This window comes from Cetorhinus maximus, chromosome 6, assembly GCF_964194155.1.
Source record: "Cetorhinus maximus chromosome 6, sCetMax3.hap1.1, whole genome shotgun sequence".
Classification (NCBI taxonomy): domain Eukaryota; kingdom Metazoa; phylum Chordata; class Chondrichthyes; order Lamniformes; family Cetorhinidae; genus Cetorhinus; species Cetorhinus maximus.
Genome location: NC_135884.1, coordinates 89,689,438 through 89,702,238, shown reverse-complemented (window position 1 = coordinate 89,702,238; position 12,801 = coordinate 89,689,438). Strand labels below are relative to the sequence as shown.

The following is a 12,801-nucleotide window of genomic DNA, read 5'->3' as shown; positions in this document are numbered from 1 at the left end:
TGGTTTCCTGGTTTTTCTGTTTAGCTATCTTCTCAAATGAAATAAAGAATGCTTCAACATCTCTTTCCTCAAACTTTGGAAGAGCTTGTACAAATCTAAACATCTCCCCACTGGGTTTTAGGTTAAAGGTTTTTTCATCATCAGAACTTACCTCAGAACTCTTCTTTTTAAACTTCCAGCCTTTTAAGCTAGTATTCCCTTTCTCATTCTCTCTTTTCTCTTTCCTCCTTTTCTAACCTCGCCATTTCTAACTCCCTTTCCTGTTTTCTTTCTCTCTCCTGCCTTTCTGCCTCTTCCCTTTGAAATGCTCTTTTTCTCTGTCTTTTTCTGCTGCCTCTATTTCAAGCTTTTTTTCCCAGTTCCTTTGCTTCTTCAAGTTCAAGATTCTTCGTTTCTAACTGAAGTCTCACTACCTCCAGCTGTGACTCACTGGTGTCAGGTATCACTTCCAAATTTAAATGCTGTGCTATACCTTCAATTATGTTTGATTTCCTTACCCCTGCAGGTAATCCCAATTGTAACTTATTTGCCAATTCCACTAACTTAACTTTATTTACCTTTTGTAAACCAGCCAAAGTTATAACTTCAACTCCCAAACAAGTCTTGGCAACTGCCAAAGCCATATTGCAGTCTCAACACTTAAAAAAATCACACCAACTTTAGCTCCTTGTACTCGTAACCTTAAGATTCACCAGCTCCAAACCAATCAAGGAATTTCAAATATGTCCCGCAAAAAGCCCCCAATTTCTGTTATGGTAGGCAGATGGTAAATGCCAGCCTGCTGAAATTCCAAAGGGAAACCTGAAACAACTGCCGCAACTGTTTTTCAATTTGTATATATTTTGAGATGCATGCCTTGAATAAGACCGAGTCATAGAGGTCTACAGCACAGAAAAAGGCCCTTCGGCCCATCGAGTCTGCACCAGTCAAACAAGTACCTAACTATTCTAATTCCATTTTCCAGCACTAGACCCATAGCCTTGTATGCCATGGCATCGCAAGTGCACATCCAAATACTTCTTAAATGTTATGAGGGTTTCTGCCTCTATCACCCTTTCAGGCAGTGAGTTCCAGATTTCCACCACCCTCTGGGTGAAAAAATTCTTCCTCACATCCCTTCTAAACCTCCTGCCCCTTACCTTAAATCTATGCCCCCTGGTTATTGATCCCTCCACCCTATCTATGCCCCTCATAATTTTATACATCTCAATTATGTCCCCTCTCAATCTCCTCTGCTCCAGGGAAAATAACCCCAGTCTATCCAATCTCTCCTCATAACTAGAACTCTCCAGCCCAGGCAACATCCTGGTAAATCTCCTCTGAACTCTCTCTAGTGCAATCACATCCTTCCTATTATGCGGATTCCAGAACTGCACACAATACTGGCCTAACCAGCATTTTATACAGTTCCAGCATAATCTCCCCGCTCTTATATTCTATGTCTCGGCTAATAAAGGCAAGTATCCCATATGCCTTCTTAACCACCTTATGTACCTGTCCTGCTACCTTAAGGGACAGGTGGGCATGCACACCAAGGTCCCTCTGATCCTCGGTACTTCCCAGAATCCTACCAATCATTGTGTATTCCTGTGCCTTGTTTGTCCTGCCCAAGTGCATCACCTCACACTTATCCAGATTAAATTCCATTTGCCATTGATCAGCCCATCTGACCAGCCTGTCTATATCCTCCTGTAATCTAGGGCTATCCCCCTCATTACTTACCACCCCACCAATTTTCGTATCATCCGCGAACTTACTGATCAATCCTCCTACATTCAAGTCTAAATCGTTTATATATACCACAAACAGTAAGGGACCCAACACTGATCCTGTGGAACCCTACTGGACACAGAGTCTTATAAGTTTCTTACAAAACTAAATTAAACCATTATTAATAGAAAAAATTATTTTCAGTTTATGACATAGATCTACAAATTACTATAACAACTTCTAAATCCCCTAGTTAATATAACTCATAGTTACACTTTCATTAAGGGAACAGTAAGACACAGACTTTAAAAGACCCAGGCAAAGTAACACACAATACCCTGAATAGTCGATTTCAAAGTGGGTTTTTCTCAGTTTCAGTTCTTTGTAGACAGCAGCTTGAGGCTTAGATGCTGGAGGATTTTCACACCTGTTAGGTCTTAGAATTCCTGCCCTTACACACAGCCTTCTCTCCTTTATACATATTTTCCCCTTGGAATGCAAATTTCCATTGTTTTACTGTGTCTTTGGGCTTTACCTCTCTAATAATAAAAATCTATCATAGTACTAATTTTACCAGTAATCTGCTTCTTAACTTCTCCTGGCTAAGTGTAACATTTCACCCCCTCTTTTGAATTCAAAGTAGTCTGGTTTATTTAAAAATGCAAATGACCCCTTCACACCTCATATTCTAAAACTTCGTCCATGTTTACCTGCTTAACATTTCAAACCTAGTTTATCTTCTGATACAAAGCCTTCAGCCCAGCTGCCTTTAATTCAATTAAGTTCCACACAGACATAGACACAGACCCCACTATTACTCTACTTTACAATAAATTACACTAACATTATGAAAATTACTATATCTTCCTGACATTTTACAGTATATTTCACCAATTTCCCTGAACATTTAGTCCTTAAACTGAAACCGTTCCAACATAATTCACAGAATACTTGAAACCTTGGTCACACTTCAATCATAGTCGGGCACCTTTTGAAACTTAAATGGACACATAATGAACCCAAATTGAATGACAAAATGGGTCTCAGTTTTTACTGAATCGAATCTTGTGCACAGCAAGTTTATAAAGTCAATAAGGCGTATTTGTTTCAAAAGATAATGCTAACGTTCCTTGCATTATTCATTCAGGCAATTTAAGGAGGTTGATATGCAGGTTGTTTTAAAGCAAAATCCCGTCCTAATGACATCTAAAGGGCAACAAAATACAAACAAATACTCCAAGTGCCAATAACCAAAACATTTGTTCCATCCCAAAGTAAAGGCACACACGTTCAGTGAATTATGACCCGAACGTTCAGAAACACAAACCAGTGACAATAAAAACAATGCGTTTTTCCGTTATTAGCTCCCATATTTAAAAATCTTCATCGAAAAAGCGTTTCTCTGTTACCATTTTAATCACACATCAAGTTATTAGGAGAAATCCAAAAGAAACAACTCCTCTTCCTAATAAATAGTTCCCTCCCTTAAAAACACGGGGCTTGGTCAGAAAGTCCTCTCATTGTACAGACTTCCATGGGTGAAGCGGGACAAACACTTACCCAAACGCACCAACCATCTGACACCAAGAACCAGGCCATCTCCAGCGCCAAACTGTGGCCATCGGCCCACTCAGGTCGGTTCGTTGATCCCAGGTCGCCTTCACCATGATCCAGAAGCCCGTGTTGGGCGACGTTTGCCCCGCCCTCCCGGCCGCTGCTGCCGTCGGTTGGCCGCTCGCCGCTTATAACGTCGCTTGGGGCGGCAGCGCCGAGGTCGAGCGGCTGCTGGGTGGCAGTACTGGGCTCTCGGCCCGGTGGCAGGCTGAGGTGCGAGTAGGCGCTGAAGAGGCTGGCGGCCAGCAGCGCTGCACTCAGGGCCGTGTAGGTCCGTAGGCTGGGCCAGGGGAAGCGCTCCAAGAAAAGCAGCGGCATGACAGGGCCGATCTGGCTAAGGGGTGCACTGCCGTTATCCCAGTGACCAGACGCGCACGCGGCCGCGAGATTCCCGTTAACTCTCGGCCGCCCGGAGTTTTCCCGTTCTTCCTCGAGCTGCTGACTCTCCAGCGATACCGGTGACGTCGCCAGGGAGGGGGAAGGGGAGGGGCGGGATGTCTGGGTACAACCGGAAGTGACTATATGAAACGTCATCACTGGTCAAAGAACATCCTGAAGGGTGCTCACCATGCTGTCATGGAGATGGTTTCCATGGTTACTGAGTCAGGTAGTCATGCCTGGAGTCATCAATCCAGCTCGTTGAAAGAGGCTACTAACAAAAATACTGGTTGCACTTGGATTTCCAGCATCCGCAGTATTTTGCTTTTATTATACTGGTTGCACTTGATACTCTTGTGGTAAATCACCGAGTTACAGAAATGACCCATCATATGCTAAAGCAGTTATTAAAAGTTTAATTTATAGTTGCTGGTAGCCTCAGCTCACCTGCTGCTGAAACCCTCATTCATCTCTTTGTTACCTCCAGATTTGACTATTCCAATGCTCTCTCAGATAGCTTATCATCTACCACCCTTCCATAAACGTGAGCTTATCCAAAATTCTGCTGCCCACTTGCACCAAGTTCCGTTCACTCATCACCTATATGCTCCCCGGCCTACATTGCTTGTTTGAAGAGCAAGTTGGAATGTGGTTGCACATCTTATGTTCCCTGACCTCCCAGCCCCGAGCCCGAGTTCCTTTTCAATCCCAGCTCAAGCTCGAGACTTCTTTTCTATTAGGACCATGTCTCCCATTTCCCAATTCCTCATTGGCCTGAGACCATTGCTGCCTCCCAGGCCCAGGCTTGAGTTCCTCTCTTTCTTGAATGAAAAGGAAATTGAAGAGAGAGAGGGATATGGAGGAAATGGTTGAGTTACAGAAAGATTCAGCAAGAACAGCAGAAAAAAAGAATCAGACAAGCAAAGAGATGGAGGAGTGGGTTTTCTACAACTGACATCCTAGTAAAAAGAATGGCGTGCAGCAGCTACGCACCAACACATGCTTCTAATGGCTATTCCCTTCATAACGTCCAGTTCACGAGTAACTACTCCACAAAAGTTCTTGGCATTCATCAACCATCGTGAACTCACAGCGTGGAGTGTGGCTCTTCAAGCACACCTGCAGCAAATTAAGAGGTTGCAGCACCCATTTAAAGGTTTGGACAGGAGCAATTAAATTCAGCCAAATTTTTTTTCAGTGAGCGTATGGAGCATCACCGGTGAAGGAAATGCTGCTTTCACAGATGCTGCTGTAGTGCTGCTATTTCAGGATATGGGTGAAAAAAGGTTAGTCCTTTTCAGTCTTGCATTACAGCATCTCTACACAAGCAGTGCTGAATGCCTGGGTGAAGGTGCTATGAAAGTTGGAAGATGTCTCCAATACTTAAGGACGTGGCAGCAGACATAAACAACATTTGACAACCTGAGAAAATATGCCAAGGTAAGGCCACACACTACTTTTATCAAGTAGATGGGCAAAGTATAAATACCACATGGCATTTTATTACAGCACATTACACATTTAATCTGCCCATTGAAAGCACACAGACAATTTATAGCTCTTTCAATGCCTAACATACACAGCCATACAACAGAAGGTCATAACTTCCAGCTGCAAATGACTACAGGAATTCTTGTCATCATTATATTTTAAAGATATGCACCCAAACAATCCTTCCACCAATCAAATCATGTGGCATGATGCATGTACTCAAGGAAATACAAAATGCACATTGGGGCATTTGGGTATCACTGTCTGTGCTTCTGCCACTTATCAAAATTACTTTTTCCTACAGTACATAGTCACAGCAGGAAGCATATCCACATTAGGGGTGGAACCTGAAATTTGAAGCTCCTGAATGCCTTTGAAGAACCAACATTCAAAAATATCTGTACTGTGAGCATAGAGGGGGAAGGGAAATCAGAGTACCTATATGTCATCAAGCTCAAAGCTAGTATCAACAGGTTCCCGTATTTTCCTAACCAATTCTCACTGTCACAAAGACATACACTCAAACTCAATATCAACACAGAGTACATTACCAAGAAAGTACTAGTATTGCAGCCAGTACTATAATAGATGTTCTTTTTACGTTTCAATAACCATTCCCACAGGAATAAGTCAAAGATCACGAAGCCAGCACTTCACAGCACTCTGCATTACTCATTCTGACATGTTGCAAGCACCAGCTCATAAACCCACCATGGGGACAGGGGAATTTAGATAGCGAGCTTCAGTGAACTCAGCTGGTAGTACTCTCACCTCTGAATCACAAGGTTCTGGGTTCAAGTCCCACTCCAGGGCTTGAGAGTATAAATCAAGGTTGATACTCCAGTTCAGTACTAAGGGAACACTGTCAGAGGTGCTGTCTTTCAGATGAGACATTAAACTGAGATCCCATCTGCTTGTTCAGGTAGATGTAAAAGACTCCATTGCACTATTTCGAAGAAGAGCAGGGGAGTTACCCCTGTGCAAAAACAAAAATAAAAATACCTGGAAAAACTCAGCAGGTCTGAAAGCATCTATGGAGAGGAACACAGTTAACATTTTGAGTCCATATGACTCTTCAACAGAACTAAGGAAAAATAGAAGAGAGGTGAAATGCAAGCTGGTTTAAGAGGGGGATGGGACAAGTGGAGCTGGATAGAGGGCCAGTGATAGGTAGAGATTGCCAAAAGATGTCATAGATGAAAGGACAAAGAGGTGTTGACGGTGGTGATATTATCTAAGGAATGTGCTAATAGGTGACATTAAGGGTAGAAAGCAGGACGAGCCAAGTACAGATAGCCCTAGTGGGGGTGGTTTGGGGGGAAGGGATCGAAATAGGCTAAAAGGCTAAAACAATGGATGGAAATATATTTAAAAATAATGGAAATAGGTGGGAAAAGAAAAATCTATATAAATTATTGGGAAAAAGGGGGATCGGAAAGGGGTTGGGGATGGAGGAGAGAGTTCATGATCTAAAATGGTTGAACTCAATATTCAGTCCGGAAGGCTCTAAAGTGCCTAGTCAGAAGATGAGGTGCTGTTCCTCCAGTTGCGTTGAGCTTCACTGGAACATTGCAGCAGGCCAAGGACGGACATGTGGGCATGAGAGCAGGGTGGAGTGTTGAAATGGCAAGCGACCAATCGTGTCAGCCTGTTCCTGCCCCACAGAACTCATTTCTTGCTATCTTGACTCCATTCTCTCTCCCCTTGTCCAGTCCCTTCCTACCTACATCCGTGATTCCTCTGACACCCTACATCATATCAACAATTTCCAGTTCCCTGGCCCCAACCATCTCCTCTTCACCATGGACGTCCAATCCCTCTACACCTCCATCCCTCACCAGGATGGCCCGAGGGCTCTCCGCTTCTTCCTCGAACAGAGGCCCGAACAATCCCCATCCACCACTACTCTCCTCCGTCTGGCTGAACTTGTTCTCTCACTGAACAATTTCTCCTTAAACTCCTCTCACTTTCTCCAAATAAAAGGTGTGGCTATGGGTACCTGCATGGGCCCCAGTTATACCTGTCTCTTTATGAGGTTTGTGGAACATTCCTTGTTCCAGTCCTACTCTGGCCCCCTCCCACAACTCTTTCTCCGGTACATCGATGATTACTTAGGTGCTGCTTCATGCTCTCGTCGGGACCTGGAAAAATTTATTAATTTCGCTTCCAAATTCCACCCCTCCATCATTTTCACATGGTCCATCTCTGACACTTCCCTTCCCTTCCTTGACCTCTCTGTCTCAATTTCTGGTGATAGACTGTCCACCAATATCCATTACAAGCCTACTGACTCCCACAACTACCTCGGCTACAGCTCCTCACACCCCGCTTCCTGTAAGGACTCCATCCCATTCTCTCAGTTCCTTCGCCTCCATCGCATCTGTTCTGATGATGCCACTTTCAAAAACAGCTCCTCTGACATGTCCTCCTTCCTTAACCGAGGTTTTCCACCCACGGTGGTTGACAGGGCCCTCAACCGTGTCCGGCACATCTCCCGCGCATCCGCCCTCACACCATCCTGTCCCTCCCAGAACCATGACAGGGTCCCCCTTGTCCTCACTTATCACCCCACCGCATTCAAAGGATCATCCTCCACCATTTCCGCCAACTCCAGCATGACGCCACCACCAAACACATCTTCCCTTCACCCACCCGGCGGCATTCCGCAGGGATCGTTACCTCCGGGACACCCTGGTCCACTCCTCCATCACCCGCTACACCTCAACTCCCTCCCACAGCACCTTCCCATGCAACCACAGAAGGTGCAACACCTGTCCCTTTACTTCCCCTCTCCTCACCGTCCAAGGGCCCAAACACTCCTTTCAAGTGAAGCAGCATTTCACTTGCACTTCCCTCAATTTAGTCCACTGCATTCGCTGCTCCCAATGCGGTTTCCTCTACATTAGAGAGACCAAACGCAGACTGGATGACTGCTTTGCAGAACACCTTCGGTCTGTCTGCAAATATGACCCAGACCTCCCTGTTGCTTGCCATTTCAACACTCCACCCTGCTCTCATGCCCACATGTCCGTCCATGGCCTGCAATGTTCCAGTGAAGCTCAACGCAAACTGGGGGAACAGCACCTCATCTTCCGACTAGGCACTTTAGAGCCTTCCGGACTGAATATTGAGTTCAACGATTTTAGATCATGACCTCTCTCCTCCATCCCCAACCCCTTTCCGATCCCCCTTTTTTCCAATAATTTATATAGATTTTTCTTTTCCCACCTATTTCCATTATTTTTAAATATATTTCCATCCATTGTTTTATCTCTACCTTTTAGCCTATTTCGATCCCTTCCCCCCACCCCACCCCCACCAGGGCTATCTGTACCTTGCTCGTTCTGCTTTCTACCCTTAATGTCACCTATTAGCACATTCCTTAGATAATATCACCACCGTCAACACCTCTTTGTCCTTTCGTCTATGACATCTTTTGGCAATCTCCACCTATCACTGGCCCTCTATCCAGCTCTACTTGTCCCACCCCCCCTTAAACCAACTTATATTTCACCTCTCTTCTATTTTTCCTTAGTTCTGTTGAAGAGTCATAAGGACTCGAAATGTTAACTGTGTCCCTCTCCACAGATGCTGTCAGACCTGCTGAGTTTTTCCAGGTATTTTTATTTTTGTTTTGAATTTCCAGCATCCGCAGTTTTTTGCTTTTATCTTAGAGTTACCCCTGTGTCCTGGCTAATATCTATCCCTCAATCAACATCACAAAACAGATTATTTGTTCATTACCGCATTGTTAGCCACATTTATAAATGCTGGTGGAATATGGATGTTATTCTGTGATGTTGTCAGAATCAAACAGAAGAAGCAGCAGTTGGAAGCTCAGAGTCACTGTGACTGAGGTGGAGCAGCTCATGTCCTTCCTTGGTGGGAGAGGCAGAAATTTGCATCTCAATAGGTCCGTTTATAAAAGGAGATTGAAATCTGAGCCTTTATGGAGTTATTTGAGATGATCCAAAGCACCCTGCAAGATCTACAAACAACTACGAATGAGTCAACCAGCGGCTGTGAGGTTATACAAAAAGCCGTTTTGCGGAACACCTGCGGTCTGTCCGCAAGAAAGACCCAAACCTCCCTGTCGCTTGCCATTTTAACACTCCACCCTGTTCTCTTGCCAACATGTCTGTCCTTGGCTTGCTGCATTGTTCCAGTGAAGCCCAACGCAAACTGGAGGAACAGCACCTCATCTTCCGACTAGGCACTTTACAGCCCTCTGGGCTGAATATTGAATTCAACAACTTTAGATCTTAAACTCCCCCTCCCCCCATCCCCACCCCGTTTCTTTTCCCCCCCACCCGCTTTTTTTTTTCAATAATTTATATAGATTCTTCTTTCCCCACCTTTTTCCATTATTTTTAAATCTAAAACTAAAACCTTTAGTCTTTCCACCCCACCCCCACTAGAGCTGTACTTTGAATATCCTGTTTTCCATTCTTAATTAGCACTTTTCTCAGACAAAGACCACCACCTTCAACACCTCTTTGACCCTTTTGTCTCTGACATCTTTTGATTATTATCTGCTCACACCACACCCTCAATGTGTCTCTTCCCCCCCGCCCCCCACCCACCTTAAACCAATTTATATTTCTCCCTTGTTGAAACTATGCTGCAGTTCTGCCGAAGGGCCATGGAGGCTCGAAACGTTGACTAATTTCTTCTCCGCCGATGCTGCCAGACTTGCTGAGTTTTTCCAGGTAATTCTGTTTTTGTTTTGTTTTGGATTTCCAGCATCCGCAGTAGCTTTTAGCTTTTTGTTTTTATACAAAAAGCCTGCAGTCCATCATGGAGGCAACTCCAAAACCTGAACTGACCAGTAACATTAATGTCGAACAAAAACAAAAATACCTGGAAAAACTCAGCAGGTCTGACAGCATCTGCGGAGAGGGATACAGTTAACGTTTTGAGTCCATATGACTCTTCATCAGAACTAAGGAAAAATAGAAAAGAGGTGAAATATAAGCTGGTTTAAGGGGGGGTGGGACAGGTAGAGCTGGATAGAGGGCCAGTGATAGGTGGAGATTGCCAAAAGATGTCATAGACAAAAGGACAAAGAGGTGTTGACAGTGGTGATATTAGCTAAGAAATGTGCTAATGGGGACATTAAGGGTAGAAAGCAGGACGAGCAAGGGACAGATATCCCTTGTGGGGGTGGGGTGGGCGGGGATCGAAATAGGCTAAAAGGTAGAGATAAAACAATGGATGGAAATACATTTAATAATAATGGAAATAGGTGGGAAAAGAAAAATATATATAAAAATTATTGGAAAAGGGGGATCGGAAAGGGGGTGGGGATGGAGGAGAGAGTTCATGACCTAAAGATGTTGAACTCAATATTCAGACGAGAAGGCTGTAAAGTCCCTAGTCGGAAGATGAGGTGCTGTTCCTCCAGTTTGCTTTGAGCTTCACTGGAACATTGCAGCAGTAACATTAATGTATTCATCTGTGATACTTGTTCAACAATCTGCCTTCTTTGAAGTAATACCTGCATATGCAAAAAAGAAGCATTAATAAAGCACCCTTCACATTCAAAGGACATCCCAAGTGCTACAAAAGTAACAAATTAGATTCAAAGTGTCATCACCATGGTTAAGTAGGCAAATACAATGGTCAATATGCAGACAGTGGGGTTCCACAAACAGAAATGACTGATCAGTCAGCAATTTTTAGTGGTGCTGGTTGAGTGTTAAATGTTAGCAACGATTGTGGAAAAATCTTTGGATAGGTCCTATGGAATCTTTTATGTCTGTCTGAACAGGCAATAGCCAGGGGTGGGGAATAGAGGTTGTGGAAGAGGATAAGAGACAATAGCTGCACTCCTCCGAGGTTTAACTGGAGAAAATTGTGGCTTATCTGAGACTGGAGATGTGACACAGTATGGTAGCTCAGAGGTAGTTGAGGGGTTGAGAGAGCTGAGGAGATGGAGCTCAGTTTCATCAGTCAACATGTAAAAGTTGATCCTATGCCTGCAGATGAAATTATGGCCACAGCTGGATAAGACAGGGAAGTGTTTTGGGGCACAGGGTACCAAATTCCACCATACCCTTTGTGTGAAAAAGTGCTTCCTGATTTCACTCTCAAATGGCCTAGCTCCAATTTTAAGGTGACGTCCCCTGGATTCGGATTCCCTCACCTGAGGAAATAGTTTTTCTCAATTTCTGTCTTGGGACTCACCATGCAAGATAGTTATGCACCCTTGCCTCCCTTGCATAGTCTGATCCCGCAATAAAATCGGGGCTAATCTGTCTATGTCCCTTTTTAGCTTACTGCTCCTCCTAACATAATGTCGTCTGTAAACTTGGATATGCAACTATTTAGCCCTTCATCCTCGTCATTGATTTATGTGCCCAGTACTCCAAGTGTGGCCTAACCAAGGTTCAATACAAGTTTATTATAATTTCGCTAATTTTCAATTCTATCCCTCTAGAACTAAACCTTGATTACTGTAACAAGCAAACACTTTTCTGGGGTGGCTAGAGGCTGCTTTTTCACAGGTTTGTTTCACAAAGTCCGCCTTTCAAGATCTCACATGGCCACACCTCATTCAGCTTTCCATCTTTCTTTAAATGTATTTTCTCCCTTTTGATCTGTAAATCCCATTGTTTCACCCTTTCTTTGGAAGTTACTTTTCCTGGAATATAAAAATCATTCATGTTGTCCTTATGGCCAGCACTTTCTTGAAAAATAAACTTAAGAACTTTGCCTTATCTATTTTGCCAGTTGTAAAACATCTTATCATGTCCCTTTGGAATTCAAACAACCTCTCAACTTATCTTCAAATTAAAATGTTAGCTCTAACCTATTTACCTATCTTACTTAGCTCATCCATTTCCATTTCAAAAATGCCTGTTTTTACACTTAACTCCTTTGATGATTCAAACCTTGCAGTATGACCGTCTTTAGCTCAATTAAATTAGTCACACAAACATACACACACAACACAGCCCCCACAAGCTTTTTTTAAAATATCCCACAGTAATGTTAGCAAAAAAAAATATTTCCTGTACAGGAATGGGACTCACTGGATTGCTGTACATAGAACAGGCATAAACTCAATAGGGCGAAGGCCTCCTGCTGTGCCATAATGACTCTATGACCTCTATAAGTGGGGCCAAGGCACATTCTTGGGGCAGTCTGGAGGTAACGGTATGGAGGCAGGAAGAGAAGCAATAGCTTTGTCTTTTGGCTACAATCTAATAGGTAAGAGTGGTACCACATGAGGGCATATTCCCACTGCATTGCACAACAGAGATGTTGAGGGATTACGTTTGCACCCAGCACTTTTTGGTACCATTACTGGACATTTTTTAAGAATCTAGACATTCAGTGAGTGCGGTCTATGTGAACCCAGGGGTACGCAAACATAGCTGCCGATATTCACACAAGGTGCCACGAACAGCAAATAATAACCAAATAAGCTGTTCAAAAGTTTTCTTTAGCTCAGCACCCATTTTTTAAAAATCATGTTTTTTTGTGAAACACTTTGAACATTTACCCTAAATAAATGCAAGGCGTTGCGCTTTGAGTTTTAACCATGAGGTTTTTTGAAGTCATTTGGAACAGGGTTTGGTTCAAAATGTAATCTGAAAGACGTCA

At 43.6% G+C, this 12,801-nt stretch overlaps 1 protein-coding gene across 2 annotated transcripts in view; it reads right to left on the bottom strand.

Moving 5' to 3' along the window:
* amfra (autocrine motility factor receptor a) overlaps nt 1-3,800 on the bottom strand; it is a 66,969-nt gene extending 63,169 nt beyond the window's left edge. For both annotated transcript variants that reach the window (XM_078544003.1, XM_078544004.1), the window contains exon 1: nt 3,271-3,800. In XM_078544003.1, the coding sequence (XP_078400129.1) occupies nt 3,271-3,642 (372 nt within the window). In that variant the 5' untranslated portion in view covers nt 3,643-3,800. The remainder of the gene's footprint in view (nt 1-3,270) is intronic.
* Between the last annotated feature and the right edge of the window lie 9,001 nt (nt 3,801-12,801).